At 40.5% G+C, this 27,992-nt stretch overlaps 1 protein-coding gene across 2 annotated transcripts; it reads right to left on the bottom strand.

Moving 5' to 3' along the window:
- Positions 1-568: 568 nt before the first annotated feature.
- Positions 569-27,991, bottom strand: rtel1 (regulator of telomere elongation helicase 1). Of its 2 annotated transcripts, none has more exons than XM_044350832.1 (33): positions 27,732-27,991; positions 27,095-27,293; positions 26,098-26,191; positions 25,142-25,223; positions 24,760-24,820; positions 23,938-24,013; positions 22,690-22,774; positions 21,465-21,530; positions 20,759-20,915; positions 20,594-20,632; positions 20,418-20,493; positions 18,453-18,550; positions 17,770-17,825; positions 16,402-16,473; positions 16,209-16,290; positions 15,428-15,560; positions 14,169-14,282; positions 13,778-13,818; positions 13,492-13,577; positions 12,635-12,712; positions 12,057-12,134; positions 11,067-11,213; positions 9,935-10,050; positions 8,051-8,174; positions 7,388-7,553; positions 7,153-7,310; positions 6,845-6,940; positions 5,593-5,803; positions 4,327-4,464; positions 3,764-3,886; positions 2,879-3,067; positions 2,681-2,794; positions 569-860 (listed from the first exon to the last, which is right to left on the bottom strand). In XM_044350832.1, the coding sequence occupies exons 1-33, from the start codon at positions 27,834-27,836 to the stop codon at positions 790-792; spliced, it is 3,531 nt and encodes a 1,176-aa protein (XP_044206767.1). In that variant the 5' UTR covers positions 27,837-27,991; the 3' UTR covers positions 569-789. The 2 variants fall into 2 exon arrangements, with proteins under 2 accessions (XP_044206767.1, XP_044206766.1); XM_044350831.1 differs by having other exon boundaries at positions 3,764-3,892; positions 27,732-27,989.
- Position 27,992: the final 1 nt, after the last annotated feature.

Below are 27,992 nucleotides of genomic sequence, written 5' to 3' on the forward strand. Positions count from 1 at the left end.
AGTGCTTACACTCACTGTGCACATGCTCAGTTAAATTGTCTTCTTGCTTAGAAAAAAGGAGCCACATTTGAAACTTCCAGAGAAAATTACCAGCAAAAGTGTTTTTTGAGGTATAACTTAAGATACTGTATTTTTTAGACACTGTCCTGAGATCAGATGTCTAGAAATCCAAACAAGTATTATTAGAATCACTGTTTTGTAGGTTAAAAATAGAAATGGCGAACATGTGTCAAAGTCTATGGGCGGAGCGGGAACTTGAGGGCGGGGCCAGCGGGGGAAACACTACTGTGCATATTCAGTGGGCTGCACAACACGGAAGCAAACCCAGAAGCTAGAAACTTTGCATTCAACATAGTTGGGAATTTTGTCACCAGAATGGATGAAATTCCTGACTTTGTCCAGCCAGAGTGTTTTCACTGACTAAACATAACATGAATATATGGCGTCTCCTATCATGATGATAAGATGTACAAAAGCAGTTTGTCTGGTGGAGAGTGAAGAGTATCTGCGTACTTCATCATAGACGCAGTGCAGCAGCTGGAATAACAAAAGAAACACGATGCATGTGTAGGTTTTATGAATTTAATTAGCTTAAAAATATAAAAACATTTTAATTCAATATTACATTTGACCACTTTCCATGACAGTAGTTAAATACAGATCTGGCTTTATTTAGAGTTACCAGGTTACTGCACCAGAGCAGAGCCCGCACAGTTCAGGGTTTGTTAGCAGCAAGTTTATGAGCTGTTTGAACGGAAACATACACACAACGTTCCTGTAACTCAGATCCTACTTTCTCTGGCTGCTTGAGAAAAAACTGGAAATCTTGCTTTGTGTCTTCAGAGAAGGTGATGATGAAGCTGCAAAAAACAAGCACAAAGTGTTTCAGGGTCTCACACATGTATAATTATATTTAATATTCATATAATAGACAGTTTTGTTCTGTAAATAATAACATATTGAAAGATATCTGTAATGTTCCCACTTATTCTCTGACAAACATCAACACGCGGTGTTACATCAGCCCCACATATCTGATCCACCAACACTGAGAAGAAGGTAAAACATTGTTCTGTTTGTTTATTTTAACTCAACCATCAGACACACCGTCCTGCTGCCAGATACTCATGACAGCACCAAATGAAAATAGTCCCTAATAAATGCACCTTTCCCTCCACTTTCAGTAACATTGATAAAAACTACAGTGAGCAGCTGTTCTAGAAAATTATTGAGCCTTTTAAAAATTGAAACTATATATTTCTAAGTAGTTTTTAGAGATCAATATCTTAAGTAGGAACCAGTGGGCCCTGAGCTGAGAGCCACAGACAGAGTAGGGAAGTCAGAATGTAAAGAGAAATAGTCAATCATGTTGTTGGTTTTGGTTTTTCATGGTATTCATTGACAATAAGAACAGACCGGATAAATTTACTCAGTCTTAGTGAGTTACACCACTGGTCAAACGTCTAGTTTTCCAGTTTTTATTGACATTTAAGCAGTTCAAGTGAATAAACTTGAATGGTACAAAAGGTAAACAACAAACTGTCTGAGGTGAAAAATTAAGTTCCAGTAATTGATTACCAACTACAGTCATGATTTGATCAATTTAACAACTCACATCTTTTCTGCAGCAATGGAAGTAAATTAATTTCATTCCTCCAGGTGTCCTAACCTCCAACTTTCAAACACTGAGACATTACACGACGTAAACCTCAATAAAAACTGGAAAAGCGGAGGTGTTGTAGAACTCTGGATAAGTAGTGTAAAAATGAGCTCAATATATAAAAATATATACGAGTGAGGACAAGTACTCAACAGTGTGTGAGATTCTGTAATTTCTTCACAGTCAAGAGTTTTTGACTTTATACACCTGTCAATAAGATTTTATGGTTTGCAAGAACTTATACGTTATAATTGTTCTCTGTGTTAAGAACAGTGATATCTCAGTGGTGCGTTACTCTGCTTAGCACTGGAAGCAGGGAGGGAACTGGTAGCTTCTGTTAGAGTAGTTGACTGATCTTCTCATCTACATTTTAGTTTGATGTTCCTGTAACCATTTTCAGGTCAGACTGGAAGGCTGTTCCAGCGCCGTGGTGCAGTGCAACTACTAACATCTATCAACCACTGACAGGTACGGACTAGACTGCCAGACGGTTCGTTACAGACATTAACAGCACCGTGCTGGGCACGTGACAGCTGTGTTTATGGTGTTTCTGTGCTCTGAAAGACGTCACGCTGCAGATATAAAGTCACATAGCTGACAGACTGTTAGCCTAGCATACTAATCCTACCGTCTATCTGTTATTAGACCATCACACGTTGCTGTGATTGAGACCGATATGCTGCCAATCAGTGTGGTAGAGATCGATTATACCAGCACTACTGTGACTAAACACATTGAAAACACTTTGAGGTGAAGAAGCATGAGCTGAAAATCAAGCTAACCAGGGCAGACAAGCTAGCTCTGACCCCGCCTGCTGGACAGCTCTTACAAATAAAAGCTACATCACAACTTTTCTTGAAAATGAACCTGTTAGTTACCTAATGATTATATAATAATTCCTAATGATGTCAATGACCTCTGAGCTCGTACGTAGCACTAGAAGAAGATACAAAGTACAAGACAAGATATCAAGTATGTAAACACATGTTGCTATTATACTGTAATACAGTTGTTCTTTACCGTTTGTTTGCTGGTCTTCACTCACAGCAAGAACATCAGCTGGCTGACCTGCCAGAGCAGCCAACATCTCTTTGTACTGCTTCTTATGATGAGGACGAATGAACATGCCGAACCCTTCAGAGGAGACGATAAAAAGATCAAATGAATGGAGAACCACTGACAGGAAACATTTTGATGCAGCGATGAGACAGAACTTACTGACGAGAAGGTTGAAGTCCTCGTCTTTCTCTGTGAACAAGCTCACCACTGTGGTCACCAGGTTTTCATAGTTGTCCGTCATCTTATAGCTTCGAATGGCCTGAAAGAGCTGAGCTGATTTTTCTGCTTTGAGAGCTTTTTTCACGTCAGCCAGAAAGACACCGTGGACTTCAGTCTTTGGAGCAGAACCTGGTGGACATGAAGAGAGAGTTGTAGAGAGTTAGAGTTAAATGTGGAGACCTCCTTGAAACCAGTAACTACAGACCAATAAGTACGCTGCCAGTACTCTCAAAGGCTGCTGAGAAGCTGCTCAGCTCTGTAACCACTGACCACATCTCATCTCATGAATGTAAATAATCTTGCTTTTAATTTGACAAACTTTAGTCACTTCTAGTTGACATTGTGGGTGTATGTGATGTGTTATTGTGAGTAGATTTGTATTTTGTATTATGTGTCCTGTGTGTTTTTTTTTATTGTTCTGTTCTATGTTTTAATTGTGACCTGCTGAAGGGACTGCAGATGAAAATGAGCTATAAACTAACTCTAGTACAGTCCATCAAATAGTAACATTCATGTTTAACACTCTACATGCTCCCAATAAATACATCCAGACTTTCTCAGCCAGCAAACACAAATTTGGACCAAGCACTAAGTTATCAAGTCTAACTGGCAGCTGCATCACAGTAAAAGTCTTCTCATGATGCCTCATCGCTTCATGTAAACTCTCTTCGCTCTACATTTGCTTTTTTACTGAATGATCACACTGAACATTATGAGGCAGGAATGGACTTCATTACTGAACCTTCTGTCATATTCATGTCTGTATACACTGGTCAGGTTAAACGATCACTGAAGTGTGTGCAGCATCAGAGGAATGAGTCCTACCAGTCTGAGTTTCTCTTAGACCTTGATGGTTCAGGTGGTGTCCTCCTTGATTGAGCTGCTGTGTATTCAGCTGACTGCAGCCAGATGTTCCAGTGGATGTTAGAACCACTTTGGGTTTTCCATCTGTTGCTTTAAGAGAAGAAAACATTTACAAATTTTAGTCAAACTGCTGTGATTCCCAGTTTCTAGCTGGACTCTTCTGATCCATCGCTCTCTAATGCAACACCATCAGGGAGGCGTCTGATCATCTGCAGCAGGACAACGAGCCCAAACATCCAGCCAGAGTCATAAAGAACAAGAAGAACAAGGAGTCCTGCAGCAGATGGAGTCAGTCTGGGATTAACATGAAGAGACAGAAGAAGAACTGTGGCAACTTCTCCAAGATGCAGGAACAACCGACCTGCCGAGAACCTGAAACACTGAGAACTGCTGCTGTTAAAGACAAAGCTGCTATTGATTCACTTGATCCTTCCTTTATTTTTAGTGTCTAAAACCTTTTCATTGTACCGTTTACATCTAAAACAAGATAAAACATCTCGAGTGCATCGTGGAGTCTGACATACCGCTGTGCAGCATCAGGGCTTTCTTCTCGTCCTTGGACAGCGAGTGATCTGGTTTGTATCCACAGCCGCGTCCAGTCAGCTCCTGACATTTCTCATCAAACCTTTTCTTGTGGTGCGGTCGTACAAACTGGTAGAAGCCTGTGAGACAGAGTCTGCTTTATTAATCAACTCTGACAAACTGGACATGGACAGACACACACGTTCACTGTCTGGATGCTCAGACAACAATATTACATCAAGATTATTTGTGTTTCTTAGGTTAACTGCACTTGGAGCATTTGAAACAGACATTAAAACAGGTGATCACACTTTCACACTGGGCCTGGATCAGACCCAGTCCTGAGATTAGCTGACAAACACAAAAGTTCTCATTAATTACAGTGCACACAGTTAAATGATGAGCCTAGAGACCAACCAGAGTTTATGGGCCGAGGTCAGTTGTGGGGAAATTGATGAGCACAGTGTGGCCAATAAAACAAAACACTACAACCACAACATTAAGTAGTAATGTTCTGTAGTTCTTATAAGTTGGCCCAATTCAGTCGTTACTGTCGCCAAATTTGCAAGTAATCAAATTATATGCAACTAATTAACGGCAGTGAATGTTAAGCTTTCTGGGAGCTTTGCCTGGTCAGTGATCCAGCCTTCCTGATAGGTCACCAGGTCAGTGATCCAGCCTTCCTGATGGGTCACCAGGTCAGTGATCCAGCCTTCCTGATGGGTCACCAGGTCAGGAAACAGTGAGAAAAACTACCTTAATGTGTCTGGTTCTTTTGGTCATTTTGAGTCGGTGGTGGAGTTTCATATATTGTTGCTCCTCCATATTTGTGAATGAAAGACAGAGTACAGTCTTCACACTTGGATTTAACTCACAACTACAGGGACATACAGCAGGATGGATGTATTGTTGTGTTGCAGAGTATTATAGGCAAAGGTGGTGAATCAAAGCAATACAATATTAATCTATCAAGCTCACTGACAGCAGAGAAATCACACTATCAAACCTCTTCACAGGAACTAAACTAGGAACTAGAAGTCCCTGCTGTGCAGTCCTGTTTGTGTTTCATCTGAAGAACCAGGTGGATCATACAAACTGGACCCATGAGAACAAAAACAGAGTCATCCTGGTGCTGTCTGCAGAGACGGTTGATGACTCTGATGTTTGACTTATTGAATTAATGAAAAGGAGACTGAAAACTCAGAGTTCCTGTGGTGGAAACATGCTGTAAATGTGCAAGTTGCTGTTCACTACAGCAGATGACCTACCCCAGAGGAGACTGTGAGTATTAGAGTCTTCAGTCAGGACCGCTGTCTCCGTCAGCAGGAGGTCCAGGTTGTCAGTCTTCTTGTAGGTCTGCAGGGCCTGGACAACTCGCTCAAAGTTGACCTGGCTCAGTGACTTCTTCATCTCTGCCAGGAACGTCTTTGCCTTGCTGGCTTTATTTTCCTCAGACAAAACCTGTGATGCAGTCGTTCTCTTCAACAAGGACGGAGACAATCACACAATGTTCATCAGCAACACTTCTTATATCTAAAACATCATTTACATGAGTTCGTCACAGAATATAAAGCTAAAGGAATCAGAGCAAGACTGTAACACATTTCAACATGCAGCATGTGTTTGGAAGGTCCCTTTAAACTAACAGCTACTATAGATGAAGTAGAACAGGAAGTATGCATGTAAAAACTCAGACCATCATGAACTGGAGTCTTATGACCTCATCTGATGTGGATAGTGAACTCTCAAAAGGACAATGATCCAAATTTAAGACACATGGTTGCTCATTAGCAGACCTCCCAGCATGCATTGTTGGTTCGTTTAACTCCTCAGACACAGAGTGACTGATGATGATGAAGACTTATTGTGTCTTAATCTCTGTAAGTCTTCATTTAATTGTGTATTAAAGAAGCCTGACAAGTTGAAATGCTTTGTGTTACATGATAAGTGTTGTTTGATTATGTTCTAAAGACCCTGAAGACACCAGCAGGGTTCTGTTGTCAGACCTGAACCACAGAAAACACTACTGAGTGCTCCTCCTCATCACTCGTCAACTCACCTTTACTTTATGTCTAAATATGGTGGAGTTTCCCTTTAACAGGCAATAAAACAACACTAAATTCATTTTAATGTGCACGTCTCCACGTTGCTTTATGCGTTAACATTTACAGATTAATGTAAATGTCAAAACACTGTAAGAATGACATATATCCAACGCATAGAGCAGCAGAGGGAGCTGTGATTGGCCAACAGGAAGCCCAGGTGGGATTAATAACAGTAATGATGCATTAAGGTGAGCTGGTCCAGGTTCCAGGTTATGTGCTCACTGACATGACTAACTGGGACAATTAATGGGATGAAACCACTGTTAATGTTATTATTTGTGTTTTTCCTGCCTTCACAAGTCAAATGTCTGCTGTGTGAAGGGTCTATTTAACATTTCTTCTGTTAATCATCATAAAGACAAAAACCAGGAACTCTGACACCACTAGTCTCTGGTGTTGTTCAGCAGACATGTACCTGCTCTTGGACCAGTTTGATTTTACGTTTTCCTCCTCTCAGTTCATCATCCACCTTCTTGTCATATTGAAGAGACATCGTCGACAAACGGTCGGCCTGCAAAAGAAAAATACACCATTGAACAAATAAATATAGAAATAAAATCAATAACTGTTGTTCTAAGATGTAAAACACTGAAATCAGTAATAGTTGGACTGACACACTAACTGTTATTCACACTGACACTGGTTCTGTCCCAGTATGAAATACAGCACATGTCTTATTTATGTATAAAACAGAACCAATGTGTCTCACAGGACTCAGTCTACCTTCTCCTCTCCCACAGCAGCATCATCTTCGTCTCCACAGCGATGGTCACCCTGCTCCAGGGCGTCCAGCAGGTTGGCTGGTCTCCTGTGACTCTCCTGAACCTCACACTCGTACTCTATACAGATCTTGCTCATCCCCGGAGCTCCAGTGTGGTCGTCTGAGCACAGAAGACAACAAATCAATGAAGGACTAACTTTTCCTCTGTGAAATGTTTCAGGTTCTTTTTATACTGACTGAGTCTCCTCCTCTTCAGACTGGGAGTGTGGGCGTCCAGCGCCTTGGCCTTCTGGGTCTGGGAGCTTTGGTAGGAGGAGCAGGACGTGAAGCCAGAGGACTGAGTGTCTGGTAAACATGCGGCTCCACAGCTCTCTGAGGCCGCCTTCTTCTCTACGACGGGTCTCTGACACGTTCAAACACAAGCAGCGACGGTCAAAGTCACAATGTTAACGTCTTCTACTGATGTCGACATTTCACACTAGATAACTGCTGGAGAGCTCTATAATACACTGGTTTATTATTACTACTATACAAAATATACAGTATATCTCATCATTTTATTAATTTCTATGAAGAAAATAACTAAATGTAATAGTTTCTAAAAATGTAAGAAAACTCATCTCTGATGTAAAACAGGAAATAATCTGCTCATAATTCATCCAAACTGCTCATTTTAAACATCCTGCAGTTATTTTATTCACTATTTGGGTTCATTGTTCTGTTTATCAGTTGTTCTCTGCTGTTATTGAATATGTCTCTTCGTCAGTGGTCATCAGTTTACTACATGATGGAGTAGAGGTCAAAGGTTGGGAGTTATGACAGATACGCTTTGTAAGGAAACTGTGATTTGAGGGATGATGGTTTTTAGCTCCACATATCAAACACCGTTCATTAACTTACCATTTTCTGTGCGACCCTGAAGAACTGAGAGACGTCTCGGACGATGTTCCCAAAGTTGTCATACACACGAACGTAAGGCCTGACCCACGACGGCAGATTAGCTCGAGCATCTGTACTTTTAAACCTGTAGAAAAGTCACATATTTGTCTGTTATTTCATGACTGTATTCTAAATATCATCGTATTCAGAGCTGCACTACTCTGAAGATAAAATCTGACTACTTATTCTACTGTTGTGTTTTACTATCTGTAATACTGTGATGCATGTAGACAAGAGAAAAGTGCAAAGCCTTTTGAAGAGATGAGGAAGAGGAGGTGACGGGCCCAGCAGAGGAAGTCACTAACAGGAATCTCTGAGCTGAGCTAGAACTGAACATAGTCCACCATCAGAGCAGGACCTGAGACTCATTTATCAAGTGTCCTCTGACTTCAGTGAGGAAGACTGAAGTCAGAACCACAAAGTAGAAAATATGATGACATGTTGTAGTTCTCTCACATCTCTGAACAGCAGCATTTATTCAGGTTTCATGTGTATTTATGAATAACTGTTTGGTTGTAACAGTTTTAAAGCCGACTGTTCCCGTTTATAAGACAGTGTAACGTCGTCAGGACATCAAGGATTCTCCTCCTTTGTTTGGTCCAAACCATCTTTCAATAAGCTGATTGTCATCAAGTGTTCCCAAAACGTCTCTCCTCTCGTCAAATATCTCTGCCTGAAGCTGCTAACAGGTCAGGACGGAGACAGGAGTCATTTAAGACGGTTGATAAAATGTCTCTTACTGCTCGTCCTGAAAGCAGGACGGAGACGTGTGACCTGCGTTCATCACACACATCTCTGCATGTTGATGTCTGAACTCAAACAAACTGGACATGAAGCTGTAAAGACAAGTGTCCAGTGATGAGATGTGAATAAAGAAGATTTCTCAAACACTCATCAGGACAGACAGCGAGAGTCTAGAGTCTTTTAAATCAGGAGCTTCTGGTGGATTTTTACTCAAGTGTTATGTTTCTACATTTTGAGTTTGAATTGTTGATCTTTCCTCGTGATGATTCATTCATTCAGTTATTATTTTTCATGACCAGTGGAGCCAACAAATGATTTAGATTCTGCTTTCTATTTCTTTTATAAACTAAACACAATTGTAAGAGAAAAGAGGAAGTTAAAGCTCCTTTTATCCATGAAAGCAAAGTTAAAGTGGATTTGAAGCTGAAGAACTGTGATTATTTTGGGTTAATCTGAGTCTGCTCTCACATCGCCAGATCTGTCTCCACATGTGGTTTTAGCACTGGAGGAGGGTGGGGGGGGGGACTTGTTTTGGTGGAACATTTGCATGGGGGGGGGGCTGGCATTAAAATGGCTAAATCCCTGTAAAAGAAACTTATCTTTACAACCACTCACTGAAAGAACCAGCAGGTTATTACTGCATGATCCAAATCTTCATCAAAACCTGTGATAATGATGATGAGGTTTACACCACAGTCTACCTCTGGTGAGTCAGACTAATCTGAGAACTGAGAACTCTTTTAAAAAATATCCTGATTTTCAATAAGTCAGCTTTCATACAAGTTATTGTAACAAGACTTTAACAGACTAAAGATGTTACAAAACTGTAACTGCTGCACAGTTTCTATTTTTACAGCATCTCCAGACTCAGCCCATCTGTCCAGCTGCCGGCTGATGTAGAGACTGACATGAGTTTCAGAAAAGCAAATCTAATCAGAGTGTTGTTTCACACTCAAACTGCAAAAGTGATTTTATCACAAGATATTCTGGGTAACTTGGTAAAGATTCAATAAGTCTAAACAGTGCAGGTTGATCAGAGTCACGCTGGCAGCGCTGCAGGATCTCTGTTGATGTCTAACAAGTCGTCATGATACAACTGACCTCTGATCACACAGGAAGATGGCTCCATAGTCGTCTTTGTGGCGAATGACTCTGCCGATGGCCTGATTCACCGCTCTGAAAGCCTGCTGCCTGTACCACTCCTGCCCCGACAGGTACTATACGCACACACACACACACACACACACACACACACACACACACACATACAGAGACAACATCAGAACAACTAAAGGCTAGCAGTGAATCCCAGACTGCACACTGACTCTAAGCAGCAGCTCCTGAATGAACAAACAACCAACAACAACAAAACCAAAACAAAATCAATATAAAATCTGAGAAAACACGTTGTGAGAACTATTAATTAGCAAAAACATTTCAAAGTCTCAGTTTGACATTCACTGTTATACATATTACATCATTTTCTATATATACTGTGACCATTAGCATGTACACACTGTGGAGTCAGGACATTAATTAAGAGTCTACAGTCATGTCAGCTACAGTGTTGTGTGTGTTATTTTGTCTGAGAGAAAAGTTTACAGTTGTAAGAGCTTTGAGCTAAATGCTAACATGCTAATGTTTAGCATGTATAATGTTAATCACTTTTACTGGTGTTTCTGCTATAACTGTACAGGCCTGGTGAGTCGCCAGGACAACGAGAACCACCGCCAGGACAAAAATGTGTCTTTTCTTTTTTTTTTTTAAATGCAAAAACAATGTAAAATATCTACTAATTAGGAAATCAACAGTGTTTGCGAGCCTCTGTACAGCACCGTTCCAAAACATGAGTCAACCTCTGTCGTTGCCTGGGAAACTGTTGGTAATGTAGCTCCTTTAAGGAATAGGACAGGGTGTAATGTGTGTTTGTAACGAGGGTGTGGTTGAGTGAGAGAGCGAGCGACAGAAAAGTGATGGTGAATGTGAGCGGAGCAGGTTAGCAGTCAGTGTGTCAGTTAATAAACGCTGCAGGTTCTCAAGACCAAGAAAAGTCTCGTCTGTTGTTTCACCAACTGCTGGAAAAGTGAAGGGGTTAGCTCCAAAGTTAGCAACAATGGGTTAGCCTAGCCTGACCAGGCTCACTTAAGGTGGACTGACCTTTAAGGTGGACCAGCAATTCTCATTTTAGTGTTAATCTCACAGTTTTAGCTGCTACCAGACAGCTGCTCCTCACCTTCACACCAGGAGGTTTCTTCCGGTTCATCTCATCCAAGAACTGCATTTTCAAGATGACTCGAGGGTCCATCTTCGGGGGGAAGGGAAGGCCGGTGATGATAACACCACGACCAAAGGTGTTTGCAAAATCCAGACCCTCACTAGCCTGGAAGAGGAGATGCTGTGAGACGGAAGCTTTTGTCTAATCTTACATGTTCATGTCTAAAATATGTCATAATAAACATTAAATGTTGGATTACTTAAACATTTTTATTGGATTATAAGATTAGACGTCCTTGCAGTAGCCTGCTTTAAAGATGAAAGACTGAAGCTGACTGACAAATCATTCACACAGTTTTCTAAAACTAAGATTAGCTGGGACAGTTGCTGTGCAGGCAAATAAGACGACGACTTTACAGCTTTAAGATGAAAACGCTGAGAGTGTTTGGAGGGAAAAGTGGGAGAAGATGGACACAAACACACAGCTGTCTCTGCAGCTTTTAAAACACAGAACAAATAAATGCAGAGTCTGAAACCTGAGTCTGAGAGGGTCTTGAAATAAAATATATTTATATTTATAGATATATTATCAACCTTTATATTTTATCTTATCTCTTGTTAAGGGGTTAAATTCTTATGACTTCTGTCATCTCCTGACTTTCCCTCTAGCGCCACCATGAGGTCCTCATTTGTGGTTTTTAGTGAAATATGATATTACTGGGTGAAGTTTGGTATATTCATGTTTTGTTCCCCGCAGGATGAACTGTCATAACTTTAGTAATCGTAACACCATCATCAGGTCAAACTTACAATATGTCCAATATTTTGTTTTATACCTTCAACACTAATGACATTTGTGTCTTTGTGTCTACTGCTAATTAGCAAATGTTAGCATGCTAAACCCTGCAAACAGACACCCGCTGAAGGCCACAGTCTGATTCAAACACTACAGAGATGTCAACGTAAAACTGTAGATTTTTAAGCATTTAAGAGCAGTGAGTAACTTCACCTTCCCTCGACAGACAGCAAAGAAACTTCCTCCTCTGGATGCTGGATCATTGACTTTGTTGTAGTAACCATCAATCACCTGAGAACACACAGAGACGTCTTCCTTCAGTTAACACTTGAAGACCTTTACAGATACATGTAGATACACATACAGGACTGTACAAACATATCAGGCCCTTTAGATGTTTAGGTTCTTATTCATTATGAAACATCATCAGAGGCGTCTGATTAGATCTGATAGAACAATAAGAAATTAATAACACTGCTGTAGGTTAACATATCAGTGGTTCAGATTCAGCCCACACATTCTTATTAAATTAGTAAATTATATTCTTGACAGAGATCTGCAAATGACTTCAGATTATTATTATTATAATATAAATCATCAACTGTCTCAATGTAACCAAATCCTCCATATTAAATGAAGAATTACTGATACAGAGTTTATGGTTTGACCACAAACGATGAGACATTTAAATACGGACTGAAGTTAAACTGCCTTGATACTCGGCGCCGCACCTACTGCACATGTGCAATAAACACATCTAATAATAATAATAATAATAAAACCACACTCACCTCAGTAAAGTTGCTCTTTCCTTTGGGTTCAACAAACATCGGCTTTATTTTCTCAATGCGATCTGCGTGTCCGTTAGCCTGGTGAGAAAACACACACACACACACACACACACACACACACACACACACACACACACACACACACACACACACACACACACAGAGTGGCTGTAATATTTTACGGTGCCATGAACAAGGATTTGCATCCTTCCTGATTTCTTCTATTTTTCAATTGTTTCAGATCTTCAAAACACCTTTAATATAACATAAAGACACAAAATACTGTTTTTAAATGATAATTTAATTTATTGATGGAAAAAAAGTTATCAAACACCTGAGTCACCTGTAAAACAATAATTACCCCCCAAGTAACCAAATATAATTGATATTTGGGTTGAATGCGTCATCCATCTATCAGTCTAGAAAGGGTTACAAAGTCATTTCTAAGCCTCTGAGACTCCAGTCAACCACAGTGAGAGTCATTATCTCTAAACAGAGAAAACCTTCCCAGCAGCCAGGTACCAGCCCAAACAGGAAGCTTCAGGTCTGGAAAGTGAAGCCAATGCTTCAGTGACTTAAACCTGCATTCTCTGTAATGACCAGCAGGGGGCGACTCCACTGGCTGCAAAAAGAAGTCTCATTGAAGTCTATGAGAAATTTACTTCTCACGTGATTTATTACCTCGTTAAACTGCTTCCTAATGAGTTTATGTTCTCAGTCACTAGTTTCATGTCTGCTTCAATACAGCATGATGTTCATTCTGTAAATTATTTAGCGTAAAATAGATGATAGATACTTTTTCACAGCACTGTATATAGCAACATTCAATGCAGGGATCATCTGAAACACCCACTTACTCTCCAGAACTCCAGGTTTTTTTCCATTAAGAAGAAGGAGGGGAAAAACACCAGGAGACCATGAGGGACGACGCGGCTCAGGTTGGCTGAGGAGAAAACACAAACAAGCCACTCAATCATATGATGATCTCACACTTCTGGCATAACTGAAGCTAATAGATCCCCTGTTGATGTGAAACAATGAGTACAACTTTGTTACCTACAGGCAGTCATAGCTCTAATGTAGCTGATGCCTTCACAAACCTAGCAGAGTATAAACATGTTTGTACATAGAGTGTGATCTTACCAACAGTGCTGCCCAACGATGACATGTTTTCAGGAACAAACCTGTCACATAAGGAAGGATTATAATTGTTATTTACAGGTTTGTCAATTGTAAAGATCCAACAAAACAATCCCAACACATGATACATGTTTGGTGTTCAAGGAAATGGATGCGTGACAGAAAATGTAGCGCAAAACACATCAAAATAGAAGAAAAGAAATGTTATCTGAGCCTTCACACCAGAATGTCAAATGCACAAGATGACTTATTATAAAGTAATGTGTAAATGGACCCATGAGTCATGTGACTTCTGTCCTCTTTGCTAATGTGGTTCCTCTTGAAGAACTGTGGGATCTTGTGTCTGTGACTGATGCTCAGGTGCATGTGTAGAGTGTAGACAGCAAACACTAACCTTCTATCAAATGCTGAACTTAACCGCACGTCATCTGGACCCTGTTCAACAACGCTAACAAAGATCTGGTCCCGCTCTATCACATGGCTGTTCTCCAGACACACGGGGAATTTTCTACAGAAACAACAAGGACAGAACACACCGGGATCAAGATCAAGGTTTTCTGCTGTGTATGCATCAAAAAACAATGATGAGTAGGGTTTCATGGATATAGTGCTGGTGACCTGGGGACTAAGGTGTTGACCGTGAACCACCATGCATATCTGCTTTTCACATTAGCATTTTTCCACCGTGGAAGTAAGGTAACATTAGCTTGCATAGGTGAGCTAAGAGTTGGCCAGATTGGTATCAGACAAAACTGATGAGCATTGCTATATTTCTGGCTCAAACTGAAACAATCTGAAAGTAATATTTAGATGTAGATATTTTTATAGTGTGTCTAGCTAAAAGGAAAAAAAATATTATTTAGATTTACAGTACTCGTTAAAAGTTTGGTTAGTATTGGCTTTGTGGCTTGCTAGCTTGCTCAAGTTTGCTAGCTAGCTAAATTTTAGCTTTTTTAGCTAAGCACGCTGTAAAAATATCAACATCTAAATAATACTAATATTACTTTCAGATTGTGTCAGTTTGAGCCAGAAATATAGCGATACTCATCAGTTTTGGCTGGTAGCAACCTGGCTAACTGTTAGTTCACCTATGCAAGCTAATGTTAACTTACTTCCATGCTGGTATAATGCTAATGTAAAAAGAAAATATGCATCGTCATATCATAATAATAAAGCTGTAGTAGCACACTAGTGTAAACTACTAAGTAGATTTGAAAACTTTCGTGTTGGTTTAACCTTGTACTTTGTACATCTTTGCACAGCTGTTTTTACATTTATTTTACATTGTATTTATTTTGCAGGCATCGACAGCAGGGCTGTATGATGACACTGACAACATTGATTGGCTGAGACAGTCGTTGTCCCAGGGCTATCATACAGGACAACAACTACTTGGCAAAATCAGAATAAATAGGTAAATAAGTGAGACGGATGAGGAGGTGATTAATGCACCAGCTACCGGCTCCTACAGGTGATCAACTCCCTTCAGATGACAACTCACTATATAAAAAGGATCTCAACTCTGGGTTTAATTTTTAATTTAATTCTGGGTTTATTCACTCTTTAGTGAAGTGTTTGGTATTCAAGTCAATAGCACACCTCTACAGGTAAAATAAGACTTGATGTGGGACAGGTGAGCACAAACACACTTACATCCTCATCTCAGAGGTGAAGGAGGACAGAGGAGACAGAGTCCCGCTGGTCAGAATGATGCAGCGAACACCTTGATTGACCAGATCCTGCATGCTGAAGCCAGGAGAGAAGCACCAGTAACTCAGAATGTTGCCTGCAACAAAGAAACACATAAAAGCACATTTAAGTAACAATCTCTCACAAGTGAGTTTACGAGCTGCATTAGCTCCGCCTACCCTCTCTGGCGGACCATCCACCTCTGGGTGATGGAAAACACATCACTAACGGTGCGCCGCTTGGGATTTTTCCCGGGAAAGTCGCCAACGACACCAAATTCATAATACTCATAATACTGCAAATGCAAAAGCTTTCATCAGTGGGCCACAGGCTCAATCACCATCGTGTTACTTCATCCGGGGATTGATAGTGACTTAACAGACTTATTTAAATTAAAATGTTTAAGATTATTACTTTGACCAGGTTTATTCAGAGAGAACAAAGGTCACTGAGAGGAACTAATGACACAGTCAAACTTTCAACAGTGTCCATCCTGTGTGTGTGAAAGCTTCATTCATTATTCATCCTCTTTATTTCCAGACTAATTAAAGACAGGGTGTTGTGGAGAACAAGAACCCGTTGAGTCCTGGAGTGGATTTTACAGCTCGAGTTCCTCACTGCTTCACCAACTTTCTGAGATGATAAAATTGCACTGAACAATATTCAGTATCTAACATTTCCATCTCAGGGTCTGAATAAGCAGCTAAATGATTCTGTAACACTAACACATCACGGGCTGTGTTACCTTGTTTCTTTGACGTGGAGGGCCCCCACACATCAGTGTTCTGTTTTTTCTTGTGATGGCTGGTGTCTTGATGGATATGAACCTGCACCAAACAAGCGGTTAAGATGATAAGTTGATATCACTGTACTGTATATGCAGGACAAACAAGTGATCATCTCCATGTGGCTGCTCATGTCTCTGAATGTACACACACCTTAAAATGAGCCGTGTTGGACTGCATCTGCTGCTGTCTGTCCTTTTCTGATGGTTCACCACAGAACACCAACTACAGGAGAAGGAAAGTTGTTGTTATTGTAACTCAGGATATCTCTTGATATTCTTAAAAGCTTGATGTTGGCCTACCAGCAGGCGGTGAATGAAGCAAGGTATTCATATTTCTCAAACTGAATTACGGATAACTGTCAGAACCCCAGTGTTTTATTCCAAGTAATAAACACAGTGGTCAACCCTCCTCCCAACCAGCATCTAGAAGCATCCAAGGACATATGTAAGCAGTTTCTCCATCATTTTATAAATAAAATAGATGACATCAGGCTCCATATCACACCTGTGACCAGAAAGCTCTTCATCTGCATTAAATCCTCTGCCACTGTTTGTCAGTTCAAGCTAAGCTAATCGCACACTAAAATTCATTCACTTGTCAATTAGATATTTTCCCGACTAGAAAGAAGTATTTCAGACTTTTGGCCCCCAAATTCTCACTTTTATCAACTGCATACTAGACCATGATTGGCTCTAAACTAGTTGTGATGTCACAAATCATTCTCATGGGTTCATGAGTTAAACTGAGATTTAAGGTGAGCTCAGAGAAACTTTCCTCCTACAGCAGATGAATGTGAAACACTCGGCTTATATATCATTCTGCACAGAGAAGAGAACAAGAAGAAAAGTTCTTGACTGAGTGGGACGTTAAATAAATCAGATACATGTTAATCAAAGAGCTGTAGAGGTGTTGGTTGGTGTACAGAGCTATGCTAGCTGTTTCCCACTGCTTCCAGTCTTTATGCTAGGCTAGGCTAACTACATCCTGACTCCAGCTCTGTGAGTGATATCTATCTGAACATATAATAAGCATATTCCAACAATGAACTATTCCTTTAAAAGACTTGGGTGGTGATTGTTTGCATCTTCATGCACTGAAGTTCTTTGAGAAATGTATGATGTAGTACAAAGTCAAGAGGTTGTGATATGTAGCACAACAAGCTAGCTAAGATGTAAAGGGAACCACGTTCCTGTGCAGTGGCGTCTGCCATACTAGCAACTTTTCTCCAGAGGGTTATTATCTCACTGTTATTAGTCTTTGGAGTCGTTTCTTAACAGGTTACTGTAACCAACGTTTTCAGGGACAAAGGATCATGTGACCCAGTGCAGCACTGTGGCTCATTGATGTGTTTTTAATAGTTTTTGGACAACAATGAAGATCTACGGTACAGAGGAATAAGATATATCAGGCTTTGGATACACACATAATACTTGTGCTATGAGTTTATTGTTGGTTTGGATCCAAACATGAGATTTGTTGACATTAAGAAAAGCAGCCAGATCCTTTAGTGTTACGTACCTGTATGATATCAGACAGCTTCTGCAGTCCACTTGTATTGAGGAATATTCCAGACTCTGATGAGAAACGTGTGTCACACAGCTCATTTGTTAATTATACACATAACTTTGCATATGATTCTGTATTGTAACAGGGTTTGTAAATCAAGATGAGCCTGTGTATGAAACGAGCAGAGACTAGGACTAAACACACACAGTTCCTACTAATAAAATATAGACATGAAGGGAAATGAGTTTCTATCTGCAAATACAAGAATATAAATGTCACAGCTAAACACCTAAATGAATGACTGACTAGAGCTGCAACGATTAGTTGATTGACAGAAAATTAATCAGCAACTATTTTGATAACTGAATAACTGTTTTAGTCATTTTTTTAAGGAAAAATACCCAAAATTTACTGGTTGTGGTTTCTTAAATGTGAGGATTTAAAGCTTTTATGTGTCCTATGTGATAGAAAGCTGAATATCTTCAGGTTTTAGACAGTTGATCTGATAAAACAAGACATCTGAAGACATCAGCTTGGGCTCTAAGAAATTAGAACAGGTATTTTTCTTTATTATAGACAAATCAATTAATCAAGAAAATAATTATGGATAGTGTAATTAATGGTTAGTCGCAGGCTGTTGTATAAACATAGCAGCTACGTTAAATGCAGGAGAGAGGAAAGCGAGTCATACTGACGTCCTGCTAAGTATCCAGTGATCTGATCCAGAGCTTCATAGACGGCCGTCTTGCTGCTGTAGGTCAGGTGGGCTCTCTCTAACAGCTCATAGATGAAGCTGAAACACACACAGACACTTCATTTCAAAATCCACTTCAAATCAACATCATCAAATATCTCACCAAACACAAGGGAGTGAGCTGAACCAGTCAACGAATCACCAGTTCTCATACATTTAAAACCAGCTCTGAAGTGATATGCTGATGAAAATATAACTCAGTTTCCCAGCCCATTAAAGAGGTTTCATTAGTTTTACAAACTAGTGGGGTGTCATGGTCCATTCATAATGTGCTGTCACACCAGGCTGGGTGTCATTTGAAATGTTCATCTATTAGTACCAATATGATACCTGAGTTTCTGGGCTGATACCAAGATATGGAGCTGGTTTAACAACAGATAAGGACATGTGTTCACACTTTGGACTCCACAATAACAGAGCAAAACCATGTGAAATGTAAATACTGTTGGATTAACAGCAAAGTCATGCTGCTCCTTTTGGGAGAGCTCAGTGCCGAGTGTGTTGTGAGTGTGTATTTACACTAGAGCTGCAACAATTAGTTAAGTCAATCTACAGAAAATGAATCGGCAACTGTTTTGATATTTGATTAATCATTTAGTCATTTTTTAAAAGCAAAAAAGCCAAAAATGTTTCAGCTTCTCAAATGTAAATATTCGTTTTCTTTAGTCTTTTATGACATTAAAGATACCTTTGAGTTCAAGACTGTTAGTCGGACAAAACAAGCTGTTTGAATGTCAACTTGGGCTTTGGAAGAGTGTGATGGGCATTTTTTGACTATTATCTGCCCAAAGATTTATCAATTAATTGAGAAATTAATCAGCAGATGAATGTGTTCTGGCAGCAGCAGTGACGGCCATCAGAGCAGTCAGTTGTTTGCCAGCAGCTGAATGCAGGGACGTGGGCTAACACCGAGGTTAGCTACAACAACTCTGGAGTCTCCCCTGTGTTCTCCGACCACAGCAGCAGCAGTAAGCAGCCCATTTCAGACCCAACAGAGTCTTATACAAGTGTAGCAAATAACCTCACACTATCATCCTGCAGGTGGGATGAGATAACAGAAACTATACAAGGGTTCTGATTATATTACAACAAATTATGATGTTTTGGAGTAAGTGTTAGAAGAGTTAAGGGTGGTCCACACCAAGAACTATAACCATAACAATAACTATAATGGCAACCATGTCAGCATCCACACTTATGAATGATAATGTTCTGTAAGCAGCTGCACCAAGCACACGCTGCACACTCCAGCTGTGTCGGCAGCTTAGTAAAATGGAGATGGATGACTTGCTGTGATGTTCCAGTATTTACAGACCAAACTGCACCGACTGACGGTAGCAGACACTGAAGGGCGCAGACAAGCAGCTTTTATTGTGCTGTGGCAGGAACACATCTGATCTGGAGCCTATAAGCGTCTCTAACCTTGTTGTTTTTTGACATTATAACGGAGAACAAAGTTCCAGCATCATTGTATAATAAAGAGACACAAACCTCTCTAAAGAAATCACCTCTGGCTGTCATTCTGCTCCAGTTTACAGAGCATCAGTCCGCGGTGAGAAAGCAGCATTAAAATAAATAAATATAGTCATGAGTCAGTTTCCAGAATTAAGATGATATCTGCAGGTTTTGAAGTTTTACTGGAAATTTCCGGCTAGATGGAGGTTTAGTGGTGCCGTATGGTTTAGGAGATGGATTCTGATTGGCTGTCAGTGTTTCTATCGTTCATCAAATCGCTCTGAAAGCTCCTTATAGTTGTGTTGTGGACTCGGCCATCCACTCGAGTTAGAATGATTTTTAAAACAATACATTTATAGTTATTATTATAGTTATTGTTCTTTTTGGTGTGGATGGCTCTTTACAGTTAAGTCGTCACCTACTTTCTATGTACTACCACACTTTCACGTACATTCCAGGTTTTGTGATGCCTTTGTCACTTGGAACCTCGTAGGAATCGATGGCAGCCTCCAGATCCAGCAGAATCTCTGCCAACGCAGACAAAAGCTGTTTGAAAAAGTCTCACAGAGAACTGACAGATGACTGAATAAGCTTATTAACTTCTCTAATACAACAAAGAAAACTTACGCTTGATTTTTGCGATGGTGTCTATTTCTATTTTTAAACCTGAAACAAAACCAACCAACAGGAATTTAAGCACATATACTGTCGGCTGTAGATTTGATTATAACATTCAGATATCTTGCCCCTATGTGTGCAACCTCAGTCGTTGAGACCAACAAGCATTCTGACCAGAGTTGAGGGACTCTACGTTGAAGTCTTGAGTGACAGAGTCTCTGCTGCTGGCTTCTTTAGCCTGCTCCACCAGCAGTCTGTCCACAGCGCTGATGGCTGAGGCTATATCATAGGGAGTCAGGTCAAATGATGTGGACTCTTCACACGTCTTCTCCTGCAGACAAGAAAAGAAATAAACTGGTGAATCACAGAGAGACCACATTAATGTCCGTCTAGATGATCATGAACTTCTAGTATGGGCCGAAGAGTCTGCAACTTTCAGTTACAGCTAAGGCTTCATCAGATGGTCTCTGATCTCAACATCATGGAGTCAGTCTGGGATTAACATGAAGAGACAGAAGAACTGTGGCAACTTCTCCAAGATGCAGGAACAACCGACCTGCCGAGAACCTGAAACACTGAGAACTGCTGCTGATTTAAAGACAAAGCTGCTCACAGCAGATACTGATTCACTTTATATTTCTGCTGTTTATTCAACTTTGTTTGAAGTTAATTGATGGAATAAAAACTATTTATTTATTTATTATTTTTGAAAGCATCCTGCCTTTATTTTTAGTGCCTTAAACCTTTGCACAGTACTTTATATATATAATTAATGTAATACTCGTAAATATAATTTAATATCTTTTACGATCTTCACTGAAGATTTGACTTCATGTCTTAATGTCAGTCACAGATAGTGATACAGGCCAGAGAGTCTTACCACGTTGTGAGCCTCATCAAAGATAACAACAGCTCCATTCAGCTCAATATTGTGCGCTCTGCGGCTCTGTGGAGCAAAGAGAGAGAAAAAACACCACTACTTATTTGGACGAGTAATAAGAGGTCATACTATCATAAATCCATCTAAATATTTAAATCATGTTCGAGCAAACATACTTCGATGTCTGTGTCAATGCTGACAGAAAGCACTCTGAGGTCTCTTTTATGTCTTATGTGTGAAGCACACATCATATAGCTCACACTATAAATACCCTGGGTAGATACATGGAGGTACACAGATATTCTTGCCTCGACCTGCTGCTTACTTTGCGAGGCAGCCGGATTTGCAAGATCATGACATCACAAGATAACAAGATCACACAAGAATCCATCTCGTCAGGCTTCAAGTCGTGCCCTTGTGTCTTTGTGTCTGAAGCACCAGTGGTTTGGACCAATCAACGTCACAAATCCTACTGCCTCGCATGGCAAGACGGTGATAGTCTTGGCAAGACGGCAAGACGGCTGTTGGTAGCATCAGGTTAACCTGCCGCTACCAACAGTTAATGCTTCTGGTTCACCTCTTGATAACAAAGACAATTTAAAATTGTCCCAATTGTGCATTTTGTAGTAATGAAAACTGGATTTTTCATGTTTGACTCACTATATGAAAATCCATAATAGGAAACAACACAAAATTCTGTTTTGAGGACAAAATTAAAAGGAAAACGGCTTAATTTCCATGTTTAAAACATTGTTATTAACAAGTTTTTTTTCAAAAAGCCCTGTTTTCATGTTCGTTTCAGAATAGGAAATCAACTGAGATGAAGATACAGGGATCAGTGTCCTAGTGTAGTAGACAAGGCAACCCTTACGTTGTTGTCCTACAGTAGACTACCAAGGAAATGAAAGAATGAAAAAACACCATTACTTTGGGTACATGCAATAATAAAAGCACAACATGGTCTAATAATGTACGATACATCCATGTAGTGTTGTGGCGGTACTACTTCAGTCATCAGGTAAAATCCTACAGTCCTAACAGCAGACCTAACAGGGAGGCATAAACTCAGCTTTAGCTGTAACGCTGTCATCACATGCTCTTCATAACACCTGAACTTTTGACTTTATTATTACTTCTAGTTACTTTAAAGTAAGCCAACCGTAGCAGGAGATAATCTACACCTGCTCATTCACATCAGGCTGAGACAGCGAGTGAGTCAGTTTACCTTTGGATCCAGCAGGTAGTTGTACGGCATGAAAATCACATCTGCCTGCGTTTTCATGGACCGGGAGAGGTAGTAAGGGCAGACCCTACAGAAAAAACATTACATTGTGAATTAAAATGTACATACTGCATTCAAAAATTAGAGTTAATTTTACACGACAATTACACTTTGTAAAGAACAACTTTTCCTTTTCATCAGTTTGAGAGTTTGAGCCAGAGGACAGTGAGGACAAAATGGTGCTGAGGTGACGAGAGCGAGACCAGGAAAGGTCGAGAAAAGGGGAAACTGCTGCTACATCATCGGATCAATCAAAGCGCTGGACTCTGGAACGAACAGACTGCAGCTGGTGATGTAGTTGTAACACATGACAGACTATACAGTCCACAACAGAAAAAGCTGCTGCCATGAACGGGACATTTTGGACCCGTCATCTGTCAATCATTAATTTCTACTGGATTTAACATCCTACATAAACATTCTTGATCAGGGTAACTTCAGTTGATTATATAAGAACTGTGGCCAAGATACGAAGGGTTACAAATTAAATGAAAAACCAACATAAAGTGTCTTCATAAAGCTTCATTTATACTCAAACCATCAGTGACCCCTCATGTCCTGTGAATTGGGGCATTGTCATCCTGGAAGAGACCACTCCCATCAGGATAGAAATGTTTCATCACAGGATAAAGGTGATCACTCTAAACTACTTTGTATTGATTAGCAGTGACCCTTCCCTCTGAGGGGACAAGTGGACCCAAACCATGCCAGCAAAATGCCCCCCACAGCATAACAGAGCCACCAGACCCCCTCACTGTAGGGGTCCAGCATTCAGACCTGGACCAGGTTTTCCTTTAATTTGTCACCTGTCTGTGTATTGAGCGAGACATTTTAGTGGGCAAATAAACTTGTTACAGCTGTTTCTGGTGGACAAACTATGTAATGGAGACACATCTGTAATTACAGCCAATTAATCTTTGGTTTATCTGCACTCCCCTAACCCCCTAACCCAGGTTGATACCAATATATCTGTGAGACTACTATCAGCTGGCCGGGCTGTGGACAGATGTGGGACAGGTGTTTTATGTACAAGTTATGAGCTTTTCCTGCTGTAACTTTAGATGTTGCCACTCAACACAAAGTGTCCTGCGAACACCATACACTGACAGCTCCACTGGACTTCTAATAAAGTTGGACAGAGATTTGTTTGTGAAACAGATAAATCGGTGACAATAAATACATATCTCCCACCTGTTTTTGTTGCCGAACTTGACCAGGTCTTCCATGTCAAGGATAGAATTCGTCAAGTCTCTGTCAGTGCTTTTCTCTGAGGAAGACAAGGCAAAATGACTACTTCATGTGAAGAGGGGATACAAGTAGCAATTAACAGATGTTACGACACTGCAAGGAGAAAAACACTTCAACTCCATCAGTACTTGAAAAACAGCTGTTTTCAAGCACTAATTGTCCAGTAAATCCATGCAACTCACTGTGGTCGCTGTTAAATACTACATGTAGCTTTTTTAACATGGTAGAACTAAACAGTCGGGTAGACGATGGGGTCTCCATGTACCCTATTGGTATACTCTCCTAACTCACTGTTTTGTAATCCTCAAGGTGTCTAGTAAACTCATTTTGATGTTCCCAACTCAAAATTCTGTCCCAAGGGCCCGTTTAGCAGCCATCTCTGCTGCCATCTTGGATTTCCGATGAAAACTGAAAATCGAGAGTTGACTGACACAGAAAAACGGGGTCATTAGTCTCTGTATGATGACGGCTGCAAAGATGGCTGCTAAACGTCCCTTGGGAGCTGGGAACATCAAAATTAGTTTACTAGACACCTTGAGGATTACAGAAAGCTACGTAAGAAGAAGACATCAGTGGGGTGCATGGGGACCCCCGTTCCTACCAGACTAAAATGTAAACACACTTTTCCTGTTTGCATGTTGCTACATGGATATTGTCTGTGGTAGTCGGCCCTGTTTGCTCAATCAAGTCGATTTATTGTCTATAAATTGACTCATTTTGTGTTGACATCACTGATGTATGTGGTGCATAGTGTGAAACCATTACCGTCAACATTATTGTAGTAGACACATGACCTGGTCGAGACCTTTGCTCTGCACATGTGAACCTGGAAAACAGGTGATTCCAGTTAAATGGAAATCTGTACAGACTTGTTCCACTTTATCATCTCCTAAACCAAAACTGCAATCTTTCATGTTTCACCTGCTATAAAGAGAAGTAGAAACAGGAAGTCCCACAATATGAACTGAATGAGCACATCCAGAGGTGCCCCCCAAAAAATAACCAAACACTTAGAATCTCAACACTTGAATCTCAACAGTGACAGTTTGCTGGATTAAGGACGATGCAGCAGACACTGCAACAAAAATATTCCCCTGAGGCAGTTATGTGTGATCTTACAGCATGAACAGACCAGCAGCAGTCTCACCTTGACATGATTGCTGTCCTGACGCATCACTTCTGGGTTGATACACAGCTGCTCTCTTGATCCCAACACACACACCTTAGGTCTGAATCCGGGGGAGGGAGGGGAGAGAGCTACACATTTCAATATTTAATAACACACATTTAATAACACTATGGCAATTTCAAAGATTTGAAGTAGGGATGTACTACTATTACTATTATCACCAATCTACACTCATATCCTGCTCACTGATGTTTGCCACCAGGGTTTGGTACTTGATCAGTATATCATCCATGTACAGGATGAAAACACAGCCTGTGTCTAAAATTAACATTTTGTTCAGCTTTCATCCAGGAAAACAACATCAGGGGTGTTGGAGATGTTACAGAGCAGGTCATGAAAGACATGAAACCATCCTGTCTGTACACGGTTACATCTGATTACAACCTCTCTGACAGCACTGGTAATTAAATCAATAATATGGTCATGTCCTGCAGTATCAAGCCCTTTATATGCTTTACATCCATTCACAATATGTGCAACTGATTCTCAGTGTTGATCAGATGATCTGATAATGATCGTATGCACATCCCACCACATTATCAGCTGCATCGTATAATTATGACATTTAGACTTCACGTCTTCATCAGCTAATAACCAAGAACGTCCACATACAGACCTCCTAGACTGATCACATCATTACATCAGCATGTAACACCATGAAACTCAAAGCTATCAACTTTATATCCATCACTGGGATCTAATCAAATTCCCTGAAAGGACAATCTGGATATAGTAAATATAACTGTTATAGTTGGCTACTTATTATTTCACCAGCAGGAATATGATCTATTTACAAAAAACACTTTGTTCTTCGGACTGATGACAGTCAAACTCCATAAACATATTTAACCCTGCACAGTCAAAGAATATGTCTGACAGCGTGTCCTGTTTAATAAGAAGATCAATAAGTTCACCTGTATGACGTGTTCTTTAACTCATTGACAACCTGCGTGAGCTGGGAATGCGTCCTGGATGCATATATGATCTTGGGAATGTCGGTGTAAAAGGCTGGAAGACAATAAGAACAAACAATAATAATTCATCACAGTTCACAGAGTTACATGAAGCAGGATATCATAGTGATGTACAAGTTGTCTGATAAAAGTCTGTTTGTCATTCAGTCTGTCTGTCACCTACATGTTCATTATGACGTTACTCAGACATAACAGGACAGAAAGAGTCACAACAGAAAATATTGAAAGATTATTGCTGTTTTGCTCTCTGGCTTTCATAGAGAGGGAAGCAGTCCTGCTAGATACAACAACAATAAACATTCTGGATTCTATGATTTATTTAATCATTCAAATTTGTTCTGGGTGGTTAATGACACATTTTTCTGTGGTGTGAAAAACTCAGAACACAACAAGACTGGAAGATGGCAACATCAAACTCCAAAACAAGAATTACAAAGCAGGCTGCTATTAATGCTAACTTGGCAACAAACTTCCTGACAGACCTACAAGATAGTTTGCAGAAGGTTATGTGTGAAACGGCTCAAGTCAGCAGCATCCAGCAGGATCTACAAGCAGGAGACTCGATGGTGAAAACATCTCAAGCCAAAATGCAGACAGAAGTTGCTAATATCATCGATAGGCTTGAGCAGGCAGACGTGCTAATTATGGACTTGGAAGTGGAAAATTCAGCTTGATAAAGAAGTTAAACTATATAACAATATAACAATATGAGGAGCTTCAGAGATCTGTAAACAGACAGGCTTCTCTCTGCCTTGTTGGTGTGACAGAGGCGAGCCAAGGGAGCTGGTGAGAACCATCATATCTGAAGCACTGGGCTGCTATCTATGATCTGTTTACCACTGGAGTTTGTTGGTCTGTCTGGTCAGGAGTGATTCTAAATGTGCAGACGTGCATATGTAGAGCGTACACACAGTTTAAATGTATGATATGAACATACTTGGCGTGTCCCCGTCAGTAGCAGCCGTCCCCCAGGATGACAGGGGTGTGTCGGGGAACATCTCCTCCCCGCCCAGCCTCTGTGCTATCTTGCGGGCAGAGATGGTGTCCTTAAAGTTTTCCCTCCAGGCCAGGGTGGCACACAGCAGGCACAGGGTTTTACCAGTACCTGTGGGACTCTCCAGGACCCCATTGACCCTCTGGAACAAACAGGAAGACATGAACACAGATCCTGTCAAACTCCATTCAAGACATTAACTCCTGACAGAACAAGGAGGATGATTTATCATAAATGCTGATATGTGGTACTATTATTAATTATTAATACAGTCTCGATCCTTGCACACGGTTCACACAGCTCTTGTTATTGTCTGGTGAGTAGTATTATTGGTGTGTATAATTAGTGGGAGAAACTTTTTTGAAACTAAACCAGACTTGACTGGTAAACGTGTCAACATTGATGATTTATAGAAATGTTACACAGAGGACTGTGAAAGATGATAAAGCCAGAGTTCAGTTGTTTGTTTTGTAGTTTCACTAATCTGAGTGATGATACCGAGCTGAGAGACACCGCAGCAGTTAAACAGGATACAGCAGCTCAGTTGTTTCCATTAGCAACGTTACATGTGAGCACCAACCTCCTGAAGACACTGAAGCACTTTCTGCATGTAGTCCTTCTGACAGTCATACGGAGGGAAGGGGAAATTCACCGTCACTCCGTTCAGAGACAGTGAAGGCATCATGAGTCTCTGAGCTCAGCTCGTCAACAGCAGCATTTAATTATCTTCACTCTGACAAACTGTCTCTGAGCTCCGGGTTCACTGTCAAACACTTAAGAAAGAGTAACAGGTAACACTGACGGCCTCCGCTGCAACTTAAAGAAGGTAAACAGCTGCTCT

The sequence above is a fragment of the Thunnus albacares genome, chromosome 5, assembly GCF_914725855.1.
Source record: "Thunnus albacares chromosome 5, fThuAlb1.1, whole genome shotgun sequence".
Classification (NCBI taxonomy): domain Eukaryota; kingdom Metazoa; phylum Chordata; class Actinopteri; order Scombriformes; family Scombridae; genus Thunnus; species Thunnus albacares.

Coding starts and splice junctions, on each gene's coding strand:
- rtel1 (XM_044350831.1), bottom strand. CDS start 27,836: ATGATGCCTTCACTGTCTCTGAACGGAGTGACGGTGAATTTCCCCTTC. Junction 24,014..24,759: donor CTACTACAATAATGTTGACG/GTAATGGTTTCA, acceptor TGTCTTCCTCAG/AGAAAAGCACTGACAGAGAC. Junction 13,578..13,777: donor ATCGTTGGGCAGCACTGTTG/GTAAGATCACAC, acceptor TTTTCTCCTCAG/CCAACCTGAGCCGCGTCGTC.